Genomic DNA, 22,255 nt, shown 5'->3' on the forward strand with positions numbered 1-22,255 from the left:
GCATTATGAAAGCCGCAAGGCTCCTTCTGTTGCAGCCCCATGACTTGGCTGATGGATGCCCGCTTGGCCAGTCAGTCACAGCAGGAGGCTGGTGGCTGTCAGACAGTGGTAAGGCAGCGCTGCGGGGGCACAGGGACAGGTAAGTACACATTCTTTATTATGATTATGCACCCCTCTTCCTGCAGGTGATTTTTTTTTCATGGAACTTCTCCTTTAAAGCATACCTGTCATTAGGAAAAAAACTTTGACATGTGAGAGAGAAACCCCAACAAACTTATTTTCAACTACCTCGTTCCTAAACAATGGAGTTTCAGTGCACAGAAAATCAGATTGTTACTTTGTCTAGTTATCAGCTATCTAATAGTGTCCTTTCTGTTACAGAGACTTGGATGTCCTGTTACCGGATATAGATTATGTTGAGATACCTGTGGACTGGTGGGATGCAGACGCTGATAAATCCCTCCTGGTTGGAGTATATAAGCATGGTAAGTAGTGACAACAGAAGTGTACCTACACCTCCTGTAATGGAGGCATTGACAGACCTTCTTATTCTTTCTTTATAATGTGTCCTCTTTTAGGTTATGAGCGTTACTGTGCCATGAGAGCCGATCCAGCCCTCTGCTTCCTGGAGAAAGTGGGGATGCCGGATAAGAATTCCTTATCGGCTGATGGAGTTACTGATGTGGCACCTGATGTGGCAGAGCGGTAAGACATCATGTTGGAGTCAAAAAGGCTCTTTAGCCATGCTTGGTACTAGAGCTCAGTCCATTGCAGTTTTGCAGTTTCAGGCAGAGCCCTGTGTCTGTTTTATTCATGTAGCTGTGTATATGTATCATATTCATGTAGCTATATATATATATATATATATATATATATATATATATATATATATATAAATAATGTGTGTGTGTGTGTGTGTAAATATATACAATCATGTAGCTGTGTGTGTGTGTATATGTGTGTATATATATATATATATATATATATATATATATATATATATATATATATATATATATATATATATAAAATTTGTATATCTGTGTATATATCATATCCATGCAGCTGTGTATACATCGTATTCCTGTGGCTCTAGAGAGTCTTCCAGCAACTTCACATTACTGGATGGTGCAGGGATTTCAGGTTGAATTCTAAGTATTTACCCATCTATTTAAAATTGTGGAAAACCGGAATAACCCTTTAAAAAATAAAAAAGGTTAATTCCTGTTTTATTTTTTCAAGGAGCGGTGGAGAAAAGGAAGAAAACAATGAAGGCAAACAAGAAGGGCAAGAAGAGGTAAGAAACAAGCTTCAATCTGTGAATAGAAACTTCCTGGAGGAAATCTGCAGGCCACGTTCACACTACCAAAGTTTACAGATCATCAAATTTATTTCTTTTAAATCAACTGGTACCAGAAAGTGCCAGAGATTTGCAATTTACTTATTTTAAAAAATCTCAAGTCTTCCAGTACTTATCAGCTGCTGTATGTCCTACAGGAAGTGGTGTATTCTTTCCAGTCTGGAGAGCAGAAGAGGCTTTCTGTGGGGATTAGCTGCTGCGTTGGAGAGTTCCTGACATGGACAGAGGTGGCAGCAGAGAGCACTGTGTCAGACTGGAAAGAATAACACCACTTATAACACCGCTGATAAGTACTGGAAGACTTGAGATATTTTAAGAGAAGAAAATCACAAATCTCTGTCTGGGATCAGTTGATTTGAAAGAAATATTTTTTGGTGAACTACCTCTTTAACCATAATCATGCTTTGGAAGTTTAACACACCCTTTGTAATGTTTTCTTCCTGTCCTTTATTTTTATTTATTTTTTTGGTGACTAGGCAGGAAAGAATCCCAGTGTAGACAACGTGGAGCAGGTAGATGAGGAGAGTAATCCAGGTGAGCCTATAACACAAGAGTTTATACCGACGCTATGACCCGCTTCTATGACCTCTCCGTGTGACCTCTGCTGCTGCTAATAGTTTCCATGTTCTCTGAAGCCCAGGATAGCCCTGAATCAGACAGATTGTTATGGCCCGTTGCCTCCGCACTGACAGCGAGACTTCGTAGACTCATTACCGTGTATCAGCGGTGCAACCGCAAGGAGCTGGCACGTCCAGAGATCTTGGCTCCCACCAGCCACAGCTATTGGCTCCAGGAAGAGATGGTCAGGAGAGCCGAGATGGATCCAATTATGAAAGAAATGCAGAAGAGGTATTGTATATGCACTTATCTATCCTGTCTCCTGTACCTTATAAGTAATATTTAGCCATGAGCGCAGCTGGAGCATGCTGGATTCCGATTGTTCAGCATTTGAGTACTGGTGGCTGAAGTTGGATGCCGCCCTAGGGAGTCTAGGAAAACATGGATGCAGATATAGACCATAGACTGTATCCACCAGGACTCCCTAGGGCTGTATCCACCTTCTTTAGCCACTGGTAATCAAATGGCCGACGATTGGATGAATATGCTCATCTCTAGTTATATTACATGTATGAAGGTGGAGATGTGTTCTAGTTTGTGAGATTGTGAATCCTCTGCCAGCCACTTTACTTTTAAGGAGGGCTCCGCAGCCCAGGCTGCTTTTAGCTGCATTTGGTTTACAAACTGCGCTGACTTGTATGTTGGGGCACCTTTGGCTCCACTGTGTACTCCGTTACGGCCGATAATTGTCCCGTGGAATAGGAGGCAACGATCAGCCGACATCGTTCATGTCGGCTGATCGTTGAAGTCGTTTGTCTTTCAACATGTTGAAAGACAAACGACTTATATAGCAGCGATCTGCTGCCGTCGCTCCGTGCTGCGATCTGCTGCCGTCGCTCCGTGCTGCGATCTGCTGCCGTCGCTCCGTGCTGCGATCTGCTGCCGTCGCTCCGTGCTGCGATCTGCTGCCGTCGGGCCGACAGTGAGAAGCAAACGAGCGCTATTTGCGCTCGTTTGATTCTCGTTCTCCACTCGCTGCTGCCGCTATTCCATGCTGCAGTAGCGAGCAGGTGAGTCCAGGGGGGGCTGCCCGGGTGATCGCTGATCATCCGGGCAGCCCATAGGGTATAGTGGCGGACTGCTGCCGCCGCTTCTATTCCACGGAGTGGCGGCAGCAGATTGCTGCTATATAAGTCGTTTGTCTTTCAACATGTTGAAAGAGAAACTACGTCAATGATCAGCCGACATGAATGATGTCGGCTGGTCGTTGCCTCCCATTCCACGGGACGATTATCCGCCATAACCGCCGATATCGGCCGAATACGGGCGATAATCCTTGGATTAGGGCCTTATGGGCTGCCCGGACGATCAGCGGTCACCTGGGCAGCCCCCCCGCAGCTCCCCCCCGGCCCTCCCTGGACTCACCCGCTCGCTGCTGCCGCGTGGTATAGCGCTCCTTTACTCCTTACTGTCGGCCCGTGGAATAGGACCTTTAGTCTTACCATACAGATAAAAAGGCATAAAGGGCAGATCTAATTCACCTGGTCCCTTTTAACAGGAAGTGTTAAAGCGTACCTGTTGCTGATTTTTTTTTTATTTAAAGAAATCAATGGGTTGTGATCATAAGCAGTTTTTCAATATTCCCCCTATATTTAAAGTAATGTTATACATATGGCCAACCTGTGCTCCATGCCCCCTCTGTGCCAATGTTTGGTGTTTAAAAAAAAAAAAAAAACACAGGAAGTCCCAGTCCTTTGTACATCAACTGAGGGCAATTAACCTAAGTAAATTCTATTAATAATTTTTACTAATTCTATTATCATCTCTGCAGCTTACCAGGAGACAATGCTCTTTGTTATGTAACAATTTGGTCAGTATAATGTCACTGTGTTGTTATAGAGGCAGGAGAGCTGACCGTACAATGTGAGCACCCCCAGGATTGTCTGTTACTGAATGTGGACGCACAGCAGCTCTTCACATGCGGAGTGAAGAGAGACACCTAGTGGCCATATGTATAACATACATAGTTAGTGTGTGCGTATATATATATATTTAGGGAGAAAGTATAAGAAAATATACTGCAGAACTGCTTGCGATCACAACCCTTTTTGATTAATAACAAGTTCACGACAGTGCGTCTTTAAAGCATTTCTGTCACTAAAAAAAAAAAACTTTTGACTTTTTGACAAAGTTTTGGTTGGTCTCAGTGTTGAGATCCTGACCTGTTGCTGGATATGTCCGGGAGAAGTGCACAGCTATGTGCTTCACAACCCGGCGCATTGCTGGATCTGACTTGGTGGGCTCAATAGACTTATAATGGAGCCTATCCCCTACAACAAGCTAAGTGGGCGCCAGGAAGCGCACAACCACTGCCTATTGGATTAGTAAGATATACCAATATTTTTTACTTTGAAGGTGGACCAGAAGAGAACAGGCTGACTTCTATCGGACGGTGTCCTCTTTTGGAGTAATATACGATCCTGACAAGAAGTGCTTTGATTGGACGCAGTTTAGAGCACTATCCCGCCTAGATAAGAAGACGGACGAGAGCCTAGAAAAATACTTCCATAGCTTCGTAGCCATGTGCAGAAACGTCTGTCGCCTTCCACTCAGAAAAGGTGATGGTAAGAAAATCTACTCTTACTTTTTGTTGGAACAGAATAGATTTGGGGAAACGGAAAGACTTTTACTGGTTTGACCATGTGTTTTTCTTCTGTGACACAGGTTCGGCCGATCCCTCTCTCTTTCTGGATCCAATAACAGAAGAACGTGCAGCAAGAACCTTGTATCGTATAGAACTTCTAAGAAAGGTCCGAGAGCAAGTGTTGAGGCATCCACAGCTTCACGAACGCCTCAAGCTTTGTAGGCCTAGTCTGTATCTTCCCGTGTGGTGGGAGTGCGGCAAACACGATAGAGACCTTCTACTAGGTACAGCCAAGCATGGGCTAAGCCGTACGGATTACTATATCATGAATGATCCTCAACTCTCCTTCTTGGATGCTTACAGAAATTATTCCCAGCATAAGAGAAATGGGGACGAGAACGTATGTTGTCATTACCAGATGACCTCTAAAGCCTACGAGCCGGCTTCTTGTCACCTAGAAAGGACGAACGGGTCCGAAAAGACGGAGGCCGAGACCAAAATCAAGACTGAAGCTGTGGAAGAACCAATCGAGAGTCGGATTTGTAGCCCTCAGGATCTTTCTTGCGAAAACTTGATTTCCCAAGTTGGCGATATCATGGCAAACAGCCGCGACGAGTGTTCTCTGCCCGACTCCCTCATGTGCATGATGTACGATGAGAAGGCGTGTAACAGCTCTCTTCTACAAGCTAGCTCCAGTGAGCGGACCTCCTTCACCTCAAACTTCTTGGGTCTGGAAAAAAGCGAAGCTACCGATTACTCGCTGAATAAGACCAAAGAAGGAAATTTAACCCAAGAAGAGGAGCCGGTATCTAGAGACTGCTTCCTGGGAAGCAACGGTCAGGAATGTGATCCTTTAGAAGGACAAGATAGGGTAAGCAAACCATTTAACAGCAACGATAGTCACCTTAGTTTATCTCCAGAGGATGAAGAGCAACCACATGCCCAAAACATTGGAGAAAAAGACTCCTCAACGCTTAACGATAATCATTTTTGTACAAATCTCGATCAAACCGCGGAGCAATCTTTAGGCCTAGAACTTGAGTTTCTGGACAAAACCTATGAAGAGCCTTCAGGTCTAAGCGCTAGTCTTAATGAAGAGAAAAGCTGTAGTATAATTGGGGAAAGTCCTCAAAGTCCGAATTGTAACCTTCCAGTGGAGGAAAAAGAGGACTGGGGAGCCGAACTCCAGGAAATTAAGGATGACCCCATCATCAAATGGCACAAGGAGCTAGACGACATGAAGGACCTTCCGCTAGACGAGTGCAGGGATGAGCACAAAGTGAAAGATCTAAGCCTGCAAAATGATGAAGCAAAGCCAGAAGAAAGCGGCTCGGCCCAACTCCTAGATGATAAAGACTTCATGGAGTCTAAACACAAAAGTGGAGAAATGCTTTCTGGCCTATTACAGCAAAACGCTGAGGATCTGAAAGTCAAAGACTCTGATGAAAAACCAATAGACTGCTCCAAATCTCTTTCTGATGAAAATGTAAAATTGGAGGTCTGTGAAGTTAAGAAAGAGAATATTGAGGAGGAATGTGGTTGTAAGAGTAAGTGATACAGAGCACTTTTAAAAAAAAAAAAATTTCTTCATATTTCTATTCAAAGGGGTTGTGCCATAAAGCAAAATAGGTAAAATCAGTAAATTCCCCCATCAATCAAATCACTTCCTGGTTTCCTCTCTAAACCGTGACCCTGCTGTTGCCATGCAACCAGAGCACACAGTTTCCTAATATCTCCATTGTCTGCAGGCTCAGTGGAGACCAGCTGCCAATACTTCCTGGAGATTACAGTTGTACTAAGAATACCTGGCCAAGCTTAGTGGGTCATAACTAAGGGCAACAGGTTAGCAAAACAATGCAGGCACATGGAGGATTAGTAACTATATCGCTCAAACAGTAACAGTACATGTACCTTAAAATTATGTTTAATTTTATACAATTCATCAGTTTAGACCTAGTTTTGTTAATGATACAACCCCTTTAATAGTTTTGAGTATATTCTGACTTGTATAAATTTTGTTGTTGCATGTAGAGTCATAGATTGTCATGTAAATGCCTTAGAATTGTTGAGGACCTTGTATTCTGAGGACCTTGTAGTGTACAGTCTTGTAGATTATGTCCTCCCAGATTTTAAAGCGTACCTGTCATGAGAGCTGCTGCTGGGGGTTGTGTGCATTACAGTCAAATGTGTGTTCACATCCACCTGGATCCGGTAGCGGCCCTCATGGCAGGTACACCTAAAGGGAAAAGTGAGGTGCAATCCTGGTAATAAAAGTAAATCCATTGGTGGACTTTCTGCTCTCACTGTTAGATGTAGTATACACAATGACTCAGTGTGGATAGAGAGGAGAGCACACATGGATAACAGTTCACACAGGCTGTAGATAGGGAGGGAAGTACACAAAAGGCAGCTTATAGAGGAGACTCGCACAGACTGTACACTCCTAAACATACAGGGGCACATTTACCAAGGGCTTGCGCCTATTTTTAGGTGAATAATTAGATTTTTCTATCTTTTTTGGTCCAAGTTCTATTTATGAACCAGTATTTGTATTTTTTAAAACCTTTTTTAACCTGCATGTTTTGAGTATTCATTTATCGTTTTAAGAAATTCACATAATGTGTGATTAGTTCCCAATTCATCATTTGCAACTTTTTAAAAGTCTAATTTTTGTTTATATTATGAGAATATTCTTTTCACAAATTTTCAAAAAGTTTGTTTAAATTTAGTCCTATTCGGCTGGGTAAAAAAACAAACAAAAAAAAAACAAAAACGCAAGTTTTAGTCTCACAGGGGACCCACGGGCAACACATTGTTACAGGAACATAACACCAATGTGAGGAAAATGTTATCTCGGTCTGAAAATGATGATTTCGTAAATCAGGGTTTTAGCCCTCAGATATATCCAAACATTTAAAAAAAACAAATGCTAAATATCCCTTAAAGGGAATTGGAAAAAAAAAAGTAGGACAAAATCTTCACTTTCCGTTTTTAACTTTGGTTTGGTAGGTAATGGTGTCCTGTAGAGATGAGCACAACTGGAGCATGCTCGAGTCTGTTCGTTCAGCATTTTAATACTGGTGGCTAGGGCCATTCGGGATTTGAAAAAAAAAAAAAAAGATTGATTAATTGCCCAGCCCTACTTGTAGTTGGATGCAGCCCTGTAGAGTCTTGGATCACATGAATACGGCCTATGGCCTATGACTGTATCCATGTTTTCCAGGACTCCCTAGGGCTGCATCCAACTTCTCCAGCCACCGCTAATCAAATGCTGCACGATAGGAGTTGAGCGTGTGCTCTTCTCTAGTGTCCTGTTATTCCCATTATTAAGACCGACAGAGCATTCTAGTTATATGATTAACATATACGTCCCTGCATGAAGACCTTATATTTTCACTATTTTTGCCCGCTGTCACCGAGGCTTCTCACTCGTCTGGTGGACGTGTCCTGTCATTCTGCATGTATTATATTAGTGTGTGTTTGTGCCTGTGCAAGCTTCCACACTGAGCACTTGGCTGGCATTTTTCTCTCTCTTTTTTCCCCCTCCTCTTTTGTTTGCCTGTCAGAAGATACCACGCACTATGGCAGGACGTGGATGTGGCAGTCTGAACCCGCAGGTTAGAGAGTCAATTCTGCTAGGTCACCGTATAACCATTTTTAGAATAAGCAACCCATTTTTTTTTTTTCGTCCATGTAATTTTTTTTTATGTATACTTCGTATTATTTGTTTTACATTTGTATAATCTCATTTTAATTTGTACCTTTTTATGCATTGTGAGTGGAAACAAGAATCTGTATATATCACAGATGAGGCTCTGTTCACACTTCAGCTCTTTTCTGTCAGTTTTTTCGGCGTAACATGCCAAAGTAAGACATTGGAAACCTAACAAACGCATTATATGGTAATGGGAATCTGTCACGGTTCCCGATACACGTGGACCCCATGATACCAGAGCTGTAAATGTGTATAACGTGCTGCTCGTTCTTTAATCTCATTGGCTTGTGCTTCTGTGTTCTCTAGAGCTCCTTGAGAAGTTTCCAGAAGAGGAGGCAAAAAGTTGCACAATGTCCAACGCTAAGGACGTAGCACAGGAATACCAAGATGGCCGAGCTCCGACTATTGCTCAGCTGCTGCAAGAGAAAACCTTGTATTCATTCTCTGAGTGGCCTAAGGTGTTAAAAGCAAATCTCCATTTTTGTCTGTTACTTTAAAGGGAAGGTTTCACGTACATTTTCTGTTACTGATTAGAGTCTGATACTAAAACTTTTTAAAAATTTTTAAATTTAACTTTTTGTACATTGGGGCTACCACCTTGCATGGGCTGTTTTTAACAGTATATAGTGACATGCTTTACAGCAAGACTCATGGACATACACAACAATACTCTCTCCCCTTGAGATGAATATCAAACATTACAGAGCGCGCTCTGTGACCTGTGAATAGGTTATTCCACAGGGAGCTGCTATTGTCTCCTCTATCTGCTAATGTCACATGACGCTGTACAGATCACTTTACATCAGCCTCCTCTTATCACCACAGACACAACAGGAAGTCTCAGCTTAGGTTTAGCCCCAGTGGTGAGAATGAAAACTGCAAGATATCAGGATTATTTTATAATATAGATAGAAAAATAGAAAATTACTAAAAATGTCTTAAAAAATTCTTTAACATTTTTCTGATGAGACATTCCCTTTAAGGTTAACAATGTAACCCAGTAGTTTTTCTATGTGTTTTGTACTTTCTAGAGAATCTCACTAACCATTGGTGAAGAGGGGTCACTTTAGCAAGAATAGAGCAATAACCCTAATAAACCAAGCTTTAAGCCAATGAGGTCCACCATTGCTGCTTGGATTATGGTTCTATTATAAGCAGAAGCCATAAGGACGTTGCCTATGTGTGATACAAGCCAGGGCCAAACAGTAGGGACAGAATTCAATGCAATTGGCTTGGTTTGGACCATCCCCATTCTGTGGGTAGACATTGTGGTTTCGCCAGACGTCATAACAGAGTTTTCTCCGAGCAAGACTTGAGTCTGATTCTAATAGGCCATTTTCAACGGCAGAACCATAGGCATTAAAGTGTCACTGTCGTGAATTTTTTTTTTCTGCAGAAATTAATAGTCCAGGCGATTTTAAGAAACTTTGTAATTGGGTTTATTAGCCGAAAAATGCATTTTTATCATGAAAAAGCAGTTTGAAGCTCTCCCCCCCCCCCCCCCCCCCCCCCCCCCCCCTGTCTTCATTGTTCTCCTATGGAGAGAGCTAAATAAAAGACCAAAACAGGACAACAAAGAGTTAATCTACAAATACCTCACCCTTTCTCCCTCACCCATCTCCTCTGACAGTCACCACTGACCTCTCTGAGCTCTGATTACAGCTGTCACCCAGCTCTGTGCCTGTAATCTTCTGTTATCTGCTTTCTGCTGTCAGCTAACTCCCTCCTTCCTCCTCCCCCCTCCCCTTTCCGTAGACCAGACTGGGTATGTCTGATGCAACAAGTCACAATTTCCTGATTTTCTGCAGTGGATGGAAAAGAGGAGGGAGGGGGGACCTGGGAAAAGGCTTTTTAAATGCAGATAGTGGCATATTTGGCTAATAAACCCAATTACAAAGTTTCTTAAAATCGACTGGACTATTGATTTCTGCAAAAAAAAATACCACAGTGACTCTTTAACCTCTTAAGGACATAGGACGTACCGGTACGTCCTATGTCCTCATTAGCACTTCAAAGCGGGGCCGCGCGGCGGCCCCGCTTTGAAGTGCCGCGATCCCGGGTGCCGCGTGTAGCCCGGGACCGCTGCTATTAGCGGGCACGGTCCGATCGCCGTGCCCGCTAATTAGCTAATCGGAGGCAGCTGTCAAAGTTGACAGCTGCCTCCGATTACCGGAGGCAACGTTTCCCTGGTGTCTAGTGGGGGAGATCGCTCCTCCGGGACCTTGTCCCGGAGGAGCGATCTCCGTTACTGATGCCGGCCGGGGACGCGTCCAAGATGGCGCCGTCCTCGGCTCGGCACTCGTTTGTTTCCGGCTGCAGCAGCCGAAAGCAAACGAGTGCCGATCTCATGGATCTCTGCAGCATATCTATGCTGCAGAGATCTCTATGAGAGATCAAAGTGTATATACTAGAAGTCCCCCAGGGGGGCTTCTAGTATATGTGTAAAAAAAAAAAAAAACGTGTTGTTAATAGTAAAAAGCCCCCTCCCCTAATAAAAGTCTGAATCACCCCCCTTTTCCCAGGTTTTAAATAAAAGTAAACAAATAAATAAATAAATAAACATGTTTGGTATCGCCGCGTGCGTAATCGCCCGAACTATTAATTAATCACATTCCTGATCTCGTACGGTAAACGGCGTCAGCGCAAAAAAATCCCAAAGTGCAAAATTGCGCATTTTTGGTCGCATCAAATCCAGAAAAAATGTAATAAAAAGCGATCAAAAAGTCGTATATGCGCAATCAAGGTACCGATAGAAAGATCACATCATGGCGCAAAAAATGACACCTCGCACAGCCCCATAGACCAAAGGATAAAAGCGCTATAAGCCTGGGAATGGAGCGATTTTAAGGAATGTATATTGGTTAACAACGGTTTGAATTTTTTACAGGCCATCAGATACAATATAAGTTATACATGTTATATATCGTTTTAATCGTAACGACTTGAGGAACATGCATAACAAGTCAGTTTTACCCCAGGGCGAATGGCGTAAAAACACATTTCCCCCAAATAAAAGAAATGCGTTTTTTTTTTCAATTTCCCCACACTTTGAATTTTTTTCTGGTTTCGCAGTGTACTTTATGCAAAAATTCAGCCTGTAATTGCAAAGTACAATTAGTGACGCAAGAAATAAGGGGTCATGTGGGTTTCTAGGTGGAAAAATGCAAGTGCTATGACCTTTTAAACACAAGGAGGAAAAACCGAAAACGTAAAAACGAAAATGGGCCATGTCCTTAAAGGGTTAATGTCCCCATGCATCTTAGACTGTCGTCGACCGTTGCTACCACTGGTATAAGGTGTATCGGAGTCTCCTGAACGACCACTGACCGATGATGTCAGTGGTGATAGGGGTTCGGCGTGGAAAATCACCACACCTCACACCTTTGTTCTGGGAGAGATAAACCGCAGTCAGAGTGCTGTGGCTGCGGCTTACCCCTCCCCATACAGGAACATTCGGCCCACAGCCCACAAATGAATGGGGTGATTCTGAGAATAGAACAATTGATGTTCTGATAACTGGTGAAACTTAGAAGACCCGCAGCTTAATGTCTTCTCTCTTATAGGATCGAGTGATCATTAATCGGATAGACAATATTTGTCATTCGGTACTGAAGGGGAAATGGCCGTCCTCCAGCCAACAGTTTGAAGCACAGTGCATGGTGCCATCAGTGTTAAATAATCTGTGTCCGAGGAGCAGCTACAGCCCCGCAGAAGCACAAACTACAACATACAGCAACGGCTCTCCTGGGTTACATGTGCAGAAGGTAAGCTTGGCTACATGTGTACATAGATATATATGGATCATAAATCCTGGTGTCAATTTTTATAGAGGCAGTGTCTAGAAAAAAATCTTTAAAGAAATCAACAGGGGTTGTGATCGCAAACCGTTTAGCAATATATATATTTTTTTTAAGTTTTCTATGTATAAATCCATGTTATACATATGGCCACTAGGTATCTCACTTCACTGCACATGTGTACAGCTGCTGTGCGTCCACATTCATAGCAGAGAATCCTGGGGGGTGCTCGCATTGTACGGTCAGCTCTCCTGTTATACAGCACCAAAACCTCTGTAACCACACAGTGACATTATAATGACTGAATTGTTAGATAATACAGAGCATTGTCTTTCTTTTTTTGCTTTGAAGGAAACCTTCAACGCTGCAGCATTTGCAAATGAGGAACGGAAGCATAGAAGACCGTTTGACTTTGAGAGTGAGAGGGCAGAGGCCAAGCCCCGAGGTTTGCAGCATCTCAGTACTCCGCTTGGGAGAACCAGTGCAGCATTGAATGGATGGAGAGAGACCGCCATGGAACTTTGTAGAGAGCAGGCCGCAGGAGGCAGCTCTACCTATTCCATCAATAGCAGCACGCCCAAGATGGCCGCCATGTCCGGCCTGCAGAGTTCTTTGGGAATGGACTTGTCGGGAATCTTGCAGGCTGGACTCATCCATCCTGTGACAGGACAGATTGTTAATGGCAACTTAAGGAGAGATGAGGCTTCCCTCAGAAGGAGAAGAGGAAGAAGAAAAAATGTGGAAGGGATGGATCTGGTGTTTCTGAAAGACAGGGGGATGCACGCAGGAATTGTGGTAAGAGGAGACGCCATTAGTTAGGGCCCTATTACACGGAATCGGCCGGCCCTATCCGGCCGATTATCGTTCTGTGTATCTTTTCGTGTTGATATAGGTTCTGACCTATAATTGTTGGGTGCTGACCGCGCACCACTACGTGTAATAGCGGTGCGCACCCGACGCTGATGATATGCAAAGAGGAATGCATACCTATGCAGGTTGCAGAGCTTCTTTTCCTCTGTGCTTCTCCCTGGGTCCCACGCGTCAGGGTAGCCTGTCTCAGCTGACAGGCCGCTCAACCAATCACAGGCCGCGACCACCGCAGCCAGTGATTGGCTGAGCGGCCTGTCAGCTGAGACAGGCTGCTCTGAAGCTGGAGCACGTGGACCCAGGGAGAAGCACAGAGGAAGAGGAACCCTGCAACCTGCATAGGTAATGTATACAGTTTAAACAAAACTGCAAGGACATCGGTAACGATGTCCCTGCAGCCCTTGTTAAACGATTTTCGAGCCATGTAATAGGCCCAGTAAACAAGCACTGATCTAGCAGATCGGCGCTCGTTTACATTTATTATCGGGCCCCTATCGGCCCATGTAATACCACCCTTTAGTCTTCATATGGAGGAGAACAAGAAGAGGGCTGAATTATGTTCTTATGTGCTTGGTCTCGTAAAGGGGCACTCTGGTGGAAAAAGTTATATAGATTTGTAAATACTTCTATTTGAAAATCTCAAGTCTTGCGGTACTTATCAGCTTTGTACATTCAAGCACTCGTTTGCAATTGTCAATTGGTGGAAACTAAAAATTGCTTCTTCTAATAGGACCCTTGGGAAGGTTACAGTATCACTTTAATTGTTCACCCGCTCTCCCTCTCTCATACAGGGGCTGCGGGAGGATTCCACTCAGCTTAGCTCAGCACATACTGAAGGCTCCGCCACTTCTTCCCATTCTGCAGCCACGGCCACTAAGACACAAGCCGAGAAGGTGATTCCTAACAAAAGTCTCCTGGAGTGGCTCCGCCAGCAGTCAGACTGCACAATAGACATACCAACGTACGCAGGTGTAAGTAGATAACGGTTGTTTTTTCACTGTGGCTGTTTGTGGTGTGGATGAAACTACATGTATGTTGTGTACTTGTATTCGTTTATCTGTAATTAGGGCATTGGGACCCATTCGACATGTCAAACTGGGTAGAAACAGAACCTATTGAAGAAGACTATTTGTAGAGCAGGAATGGGCAACCTTCGGCCCTCCAGCTGTTGCAAAACTACAATTCCCATCATGCCTGGACCGCCTTCGCAACGGCTGGAGGGCTGAAAGTTCCCCATCCCTGCTGTATAATAACTTCCAGTCTCTTGCAGAGTTTTTCAGATAAACCCAAACCAAGGCGCCAGCAGTGCAAGGATCCTATTAAATCAGACCTTAGCATCCTCACCGGTGAGGAAAGGATCTCGGTAGCGAACAAAGACGCAGGACGAAGGGTATGATTAATACTACAAGCTCTTGCAAATTATGTCCTATGGTGCTTGTGATTGAAAGCTACCTGTTGATTCTGAAGTGAATAGGCACCTCCTGACACCCACACTTAAGATAGATATTGGGGGAGGAGGATCAGACAGCAGCACTTGAGAACACAGACATGCCTGGTGCGCATATATATATATATATATATATATATATATATATATATATATATATATATATATATATATAAAATCAGGAGTAAACGAGCTTTTATCCAATGCCTATAGTGTATTGCCAGCTTTAAGTGGACACACAGCTCTATTAGGGCTTTATTAGAAGGGATCACTTACTTACAGAATAAAAGATTTGGATATAGCTCTAATAGTGTGGCATTGGGTCTCCTCCCCATGGATAGTCAGCCTAGGTGAATGGACACCGCTTTGGGCAGGAAGGGTGAGATATCTTGAATTTGGGTTGTATCTAGTTCCAAACAATAAAAATATTAAAGGGGTACTCTGGAGATTTTTTTTTAATTGTCTGGTTTCAGAAAGTTATGAGTTATACATTAATTTGTAAATAAAAGTAGTAGGCTCTCTAGCATAACTCCCCTTAAATTAACCAAGTTAGTATGTGTAGTCTTAAATTTTTTTTGATTGTAACATAAATAGTTGGTTACAATGAATCAAAATCGTGTGTAGAGATAAATAATTTTTATAAACAACTAAAATAAGAATAACCAGTGAAAAGTACATTAAAAAGTTAAGGTTTGGGGCTGGTATGCCCTCTGTTGTAGTGGTAGTGTTGGATACACCTCAAATCCAAGACCACTACTTTATCCTACAACATTAAAGAAAAAAATTGTGATGGGCACCACTGCGGTTATAGTCTTTCTTAGATGCCTCAGTTGTGGGGGGGGGGGGTGGAGAGTATCGCTATACTTATATCACTCTTGTTTCTATACTTATTATAGACTCTTGTTTCTCTGATAAGTTTATACTTGATTCTCATCTGTTTTCCATCTGCAGGGTTTCCTTCCCGATCCAAAGTTCAGCAGGGTATTGTCGGATACTATAGCACGAGATACAGGACCCAGAAGGAGAGGAAGAAGACCACGTAGCGACCTGATAAAGTCCCCGGGAGTGGTGGGATCAGATACCTCATCGTCTGGCATGAACCCACTTTTTATGAACGGCCTAATCGCTGGAATGGATATAGTGGGATTGCAAAACATGAGAAACATGCAGGGTATTCCACTAACAGGGCTGGTGGGGTTTCCTACCGGATTCACAGTATCTGCCAACGAGGACGTCAAAAGCACGTTAAGTATGTTACCCATGATGCTCCCGGGTATGGCCGCCATGCCGCAGATGTTTGGCGTCGGGGGGATCATCAACTCCCCCATCTCCTCCTCTGTGCCATCGTCTTTAGGAAGCACAATAAAAGGTGCAGAGAAAGCCACTGAGGACAAAGACACCAGCCAAGAAAGTACACAAGATTCCACACCTTCAGAGAAAGGGCAGACGGAACCCGCAGTGACTACAAGCAGCCCCGTAGCTTTTAACCCATTCCTTATCCCAGGCATGTCCCCGAGTCTACTGTACCCTTCCATGTTTCTGTCGCCAGGCATTGGCATGGCAATACCAGGGGTGCAGTCTAGCCGTTCATCGGAGGCCGGCGGTGGCCACGATCCACAAAAGCGGAAGAGAAAGAAAGTAAAGGGGGACTCTCAGACTTCAGAAGCAGAGTGCGTGCCCTTTACGGAGCCCATAGACCAGGAGCAGCCATCTCCCATTGGCCAGAACTGTGTAGATACAAGCGAAACACAAGCATCCGAGAAGGACGAGGACGGTACTGGTTTAAGAGAAACTCCAGACACTGCTAAATAGAACTTGAACCCCCCTCCCCCTGACATTGTGACTTGTGAGTTCTCTCTCTCATGAATATTTCTTACACTCTGGAGTGTCCATCAGTAAAAACAAAAAAAAAAATTCTACCTAAACCACTCCCCTCTATCTCCGTGGTATGTCTCTAACACCATGGCTCTTACGGTAGACAGAAACCACAAGATGTGGATGTTGTAGGAAAGCTGAAAATTTCATTAGATTTTTTTTTTTTTTATTTTCATTCCATAGTCATTTCTTGCCTTTTTTTTTTTTTTTCCCGTCACGCAGATCAGGCTTTTGACTTGATTTAAAGGCACAGTGTAGCACAAAGCCTTAAAGCAGCAAATCCCTTCATCCAAAGACAGGCTTTTGGCTAAAGCAATATAACTGGTGCTGTCCACAATCGACGTCGATGGAAAGCGAATTCTATACTATTGTCTTTTCTGTTTGTGTGTATGTATTTACTGGCTGCGCGTTGGGGTTTTTCCTTTTCCGATCATAAAAAAAGGTGATCCAAAAAGATTGTCCATTAACCACAAAGCTGAGATGAATCCAAGGCGTCACAACTATTACTGTATGAAGAAAAATGCAACCCCCACCCCCTCGTCCTCCACCGATTGTCGGCACTTAAAGGCCAGTTTTATCGTTTTTACTATACATTTTATTCATGGGAACAGGAAAGGCATATGTGCAGTTTATTGAGAATGTATATGGAAGACCTTACTTGCGTACTCTGTGTTGGAAAACGTTCACTTTCATGCACTACATTTGCACGGTGTCCTTGTGTGACTCAATTACAGTCCCAGTTACAGCAATTATATATTTCAGTTCATTACAGGTCCCTGTAATTCTCCTCCTTATAAATGGCACAGCTCAAGCATGCTCCGGTCCATCCAAACCCGAGTATGCAGCATTTGATTACCAGTGGCTGAAGAAGTTGGATGCAGCCCTAGGGAGTCCTGTATCCATGTTTTCCAACTTCAGCCACGGGTAATCAAATGCTGCGTGTCTGTAGTCAGACCCGAGCGTGCTTGAGATTCACTTATTTCCAATAATTGTCATCGACTCTGGTGAGAACTGTCATGGGCAGCAATGATGCTCCTCACCTGGCCATGAGGAAACACCCTCTGAACCCATATGGTCCCCAGGAACAACCTACAAACTCTATAAAGGCTGTAAAAATGTTGATCACCTATTATTATTCATGCACAGTGAGTTACATCTTAGCAATAAGGAAATAGCGTTTTGCATTTATATATTCAATTTTTTTTTTATTTCCTGATGCTCATCCTCCCCACGCTGTTTATACATATTTTTCTTTTTCAAACAAATTTTTATCCGATTTTAACCCAAGCGATTTTTGTATGCCACGTACTCCTGTTCTAAATTCATTTTAACTTTCAAAAACTTTGAGCTCCGATTTTGTGACTTTTTTGTGGGACTGTTCTCAAACAAAACAGAAAGAATAGACCCAGTCCCCAGTATATTTCATAGGGAAAAAATTAAAAAATTCACTGATCTATCCAGATACCCAAATGTATGCAAAGCCTGAAAAGTTTTTTGTTGCTGGCTTTTTTTTTTATTTTTATTTTTTTAATACCTTTTAGGTTATGTTGAAGGAAATGTGTAAAATGTGTAGAAGCGACACAATATTAGAGGTAGATGCGAGTATTGATTGAGGATGTGTACAGCAGCTGAAGAGACCAATGTTTATTCTTTGTTACACTTTGTTTTGCCTTAAAGGGTTTTTGGGAATCAAAAAAAGGGCCAGTTAGTGGCGCCAGTTCAGTCCGGTGGCTATTTCTGGTATTGCAACTCCTCCCTATGCATGTCGATGGGATTGAGATGTATTACCAACATAGCACATGGAGTGAAAATGTGGACCCTTTGCCTAACCCTGGACTACCCCTTTAAATTTAAAGCACCCTTACACATGAGGCACTTTCTACTTGTCCCGTTATATACCTATTGTACTTAAGCTTAAAGGGAGCACTTGAAGACCCAAACGTCACCTTATTTGTAAGATAAAGGCACAGCCTTCTGTAAGCCGAGTATAAACAAATGGAAAAAAATTATATATAGAGAGCGAAAGAAATATATATATATGACTAAAGGGTAGGAAATCACTGTAGAGTAGGTGACAAAGATGATGGTTAGAATGGACGCATCAAAACTTATAAAAAATAATAACAGCTTTCCCATAACGTGACACGTATGTGCCGTCAGCTTATACAGGACGTAGTGTAGACTGGATCCATGACAGCAAAAGTTCAGATGTTCAGTTCAGAAATTAAAGGGATTATCCAGTGTTAGAAAACATGGCCGCTTTCCTCTAGAGACAGAGCCACTCTTGTCTCCAGTTTGGGTGCAGGTTTTGCAACTCAGTTCCATTGAAGTGAATGAAGCTTTATTGCAAACCGCACCTGACCTGGAGACAGGAGCGGCGCTGTCTCTGGAAGAAAGTGGCCATCTTTTTTATAACTAGATAACCCTCTATAAAATATTAAAAAATAAACTTTATTGCCACTTTTTCTGTGTCATTCAATGGAGAAGATGCAAAAATAGACTTTTCCCTTACTGTTCAGGCCAAAATCTTATCTAAAACTTTTTTATATATATATAATATATATATAGTTCAAAATTTCCCCCCTATTTTATTAGGTTTACTGGTCTAGTAGTAAAGCTGGAAATCAATAGAGATGTATATGAAAAAAACCTATATAATTGTTCATTTTTCCTAAACCAGAAGTAATAGACTTGGCTTGTCCACAAGTAGTTGATGACAGAAGTATTACTATTTTTCTATACTTGCAGTTTATACATACTTTAGCTGTTTTTCATGTTCAAGCTGTTGGCTTTGTGACGTCTTTGAGTTAGCGTTTTTTTTCTTCTTTTTTTTTGCACATAGTTTGCTGCACCTATATAGCAAGTACTGTAATAGGGGAAATGTGATCCATCTAGTACAGGGATGGGGAACCTTCAGCCCTCCCTGATCTAAATGAAGGGGGTCATCCCTTCAAACATCACTCTATCTGGTGTTGCCTGTTCTTGTGAATACAGCCGCAGTAGCAAATGTGATCCATGGAGGGGCGCTGTTACAGAGAAGAACCTTTTGTAACATAACGTTTTGGCCACAATGATTTGAAAGGAGTAGAACTCCCTGCCTCCCTGCACAGCTACTTTCTTGCAATAACAGCACCACCCCTGTCCTCAGGTTGTGTGAGTTATTACAATTCAGTTTCATTCACTTCATTGGAACGGAGCTGCAAAACTCCCACACCCAAACTGAGGACAAGAGAGGTGCTATTTCTGCAAGAAAGCTGTCATGTTTTTCTGGACAACCCCTTTAAGGGTGGATTTATTAAATTAAAATGTGCCCAACTCTTAATTAGACAAAGGGTAGGCTTGGATGTAAAGTGGGTGTGGCTTAGAGGAAAGGGGTGGAGTTTAAAATACATCACAGTGCGCCAACATTTTGGTGCAAAAGAAGTTGACAGGGCTTTAGTATGGAGGTAGAAGTGTTGTCATGGGCACAGTCTGTAACCACTGTTTAATGATATATTTTTTTTACATGGTATAACAGTAGAGTGGTTTTAATATAAATATACTGGAGTATCCCCTTTAAACGACAGTGGATTTGTTGTGTTATTTGCACATAGGGGGAGATTTATCAAACATGGTGTAAAGTGAAACCGGCTCAGTTGCCCCTAGCAACTGATTCCACCTTTCATTTTCTAAAGAGTCTGTGAGGAATGAAAGGTGGAATCTGATTGGTTGCTAGGGGCGACTGAGCCAGTTTCACTTTACACCATGCTGGATAAATCTCCCCCATAGCTTTATAAATTGGTGCTTCCCCTTTTTTTCAGTTTTTTCCCCGTAAGGATCAGACCTGTTAACCAGCAGTATTCAGTGATAGCTTTAAGGACGTCATGTCGGCCGATAAATGGGAATTAGGTGAGATAGGTGGATACTACTAGCTTCATGTTCCAAAAAATCCCCGGCTTTGCCTTCACAGGTGGGAGTGCAGGCGTCCATTGTTTTGCTGCCTTCCAGTCGGCAGCGTTATTAGCACTTTAGTATAAATCTGTTTGTAAGTATTGAACACTTAGGATGACCTCACGATCAGTGTTTGGTTCAGTTATCAATGAGAGATTCAGTAGAAATTCACTCGAATCATCGTTCAAGATTTTTTTTTTTTTTTTATCCATGTAAGACAAACCCATACGGAAAGAAAATTGCCATTACTAGCGCAGTACAATAGCACAGAGATTTTAAACCGTTCCGGAGCTCCTAGTATGAAAACCGGGAACTCTAAATTCCGTAACGTGTGAACGCCCCCTTAGACTGAGCCGCAATACCAGAGACGGCCACGGGACATGAGTGCTGCTGTTTCTGCCATAAAATGGTATAGATTAGTGACAGCTCTGATCTATGCCTTTCTACACATTGGTTACCTCTCTCCTTTTTGACACTACTGCTCTTACTTTATGAAAAGTGGTCTCATATATGTTATAAAGTATGTCCTGTATATCTATCAGGGGGGCATCAGCATCCCGCCCCTATAGCCGATACAGCATAGTATGTGTAATAGATAATACACTCCTGGGTTTGTGTTTGCAATGTACAAATCAATACCGTAGCACTTTTTTTTTTTTTTTTTTTGTACACATGACCGTATTTCTTTATCTGCTGCATAGATGCTTTTTTTCCTCTTGTCGGGCATAGAAAACACAGCCGAGCTTACGTCCAGTACCGATGGGGGGGGTCTTACGTCCAGTACCGATGGAGGGGTCTTTTGCTATGTTGACTTAAAATGTTTACAGCAATGGTTCCGCTACCTAGCTGGGTAAAAACCATGTGGGGTACATTCTCCTGAAACCTCTGCAATGCGTGTGTATATGTGTGTGTATATATGTATATTTATATACAGAATATTTAAGCTTTTCGTTGACCTCTATAGAAATGTTTTATATGCATTGATTCAGCTATACGTGAGTATGGTGGTGATGCAATGATGACTTGTGCCACCATTACCTATACCGTTACTATTTTGTATATTCTACGTTACCTGTTTTTGACAATGGTTTTACCGTTCAATGTACTTTTTTTCTTAAAGGGGTTGTCCAGGATTTAAAAAAACTAGTCCTATTCCCTTAAAGGAGCCTGGATAAACCTTTTGATAACTAAGCTTACACTTTAATGATGGCCGCACAGCCAGATAAACAGTGTATGTCCCTAGAAGTCCAGCACATATGCCTCAAATGGACCTTTTCTAGCCGCCTTTAAGTGCTGCCATTCATGTACTATAGCAGCATGTAATCGTTGAAGCCAGTCGATAGTCACATGACATTCTAGTGACATCACCGCTTAGTGAGTTGTTTTGCTTTTAAAACATTAATTTTATAACATTTGAAATGGTCAGAATTTTGGCCAAATTTTATCTTTCCTGTATGGCCAGCCTAATGTGTCCCTGTCATTAGAGGAGGGGGGGACCCCATAAACCTTCAATAACTGAGGAACAAACTATTATGCTGTTGCCTGTCCTCCCTATAAACTTCTGTCAGTGTTTGATTGGGGGGAAAGGGAGGTTGCTCCATAGACTGTTGTCCAAATCCACCCAGAGTGGCCGGTTCGGTCAACGTAAGTCTAAGGTGTATGGCCACCTTTAAGGTCCCCATACACTTGAGACTTTTGACGCCCAATCCCTTTATTTTGGGAGAGATAAGCCGTAGCCAGATCTCTGTATGGAGAGGACAGCCGGCAGGCTAGAGATATGGTTTGGCCGTCAGTTATCGGAAGTGTCCAATGGGGACCTATTGTTGAGAGGCTTCTCTTCTCGTCTCTCTCGTTGCTCTAGGGGACGAGCTCCTTAGACTTTCTATAGAATCCATCTTCTGCAATGAGTAGATAGGGAGTGAAGTACTTAGCTGTCTAAAGGCCGATTATTGAGTGTTCTTACAAATGATTGCCCTGTGTAAGGGTATGTGCACACTACAGAATAGCGATGGATAACCTCGCACCCGCTCACTGATTGAGGCGTCTGAGGGCGTCTCTGCCC

At 42.8% G+C, this 22,255-nt stretch overlaps 1 protein-coding gene across 1 annotated transcript in view; it reads left to right on the plus strand.

The window, feature by feature from the left end:
- The window catches only part of CHD6 (chromodomain helicase DNA binding protein 6), a 71,703-nt gene extending 55,241 nt beyond the window's left edge, over nt 1–16,462 (plus strand). Inside the window, exons 25-37 of the mRNA XM_069953865.1 lie at nt 382–485; nt 579–705; nt 1,243–1,297; nt 1,837–1,894; nt 1,996–2,209; nt 4,334–4,542; nt 4,643–6,109; nt 8,584–8,735; nt 11,841–12,041; nt 12,426–12,869; nt 13,733–13,912; nt 14,212–14,331; nt 15,340–16,462. Coding sequence (XP_069809966.1) covers nt 382–485; nt 579–705; nt 1,243–1,297; nt 1,837–1,894; nt 1,996–2,209; nt 4,334–4,542; nt 4,643–6,109; nt 8,584–8,735; nt 11,841–12,041; nt 12,426–12,869; nt 13,733–13,912; nt 14,212–14,331; nt 15,340–16,200 — 4,192 coding nt within the window. The 3' untranslated portion in view covers nt 16,201–16,462. The remainder of the gene's footprint in view (nt 1–381; nt 486–578; nt 706–1,242; nt 1,298–1,836; nt 1,895–1,995; nt 2,210–4,333; nt 4,543–4,642; nt 6,110–8,583; nt 8,736–11,840; nt 12,042–12,425; nt 12,870–13,732; nt 13,913–14,211; nt 14,332–15,339) is intronic.
- The last annotated feature ends 5,793 nt before the right edge of the window (nt 16,463–22,255 follow it).

This window comes from Dendropsophus ebraccatus, chromosome 14, assembly GCF_027789765.1.
Source record: "Dendropsophus ebraccatus isolate aDenEbr1 chromosome 14, aDenEbr1.pat, whole genome shotgun sequence".
NCBI lineage: Eukaryota > Metazoa > Chordata > Amphibia > Anura > Hylidae > Dendropsophus > Dendropsophus ebraccatus.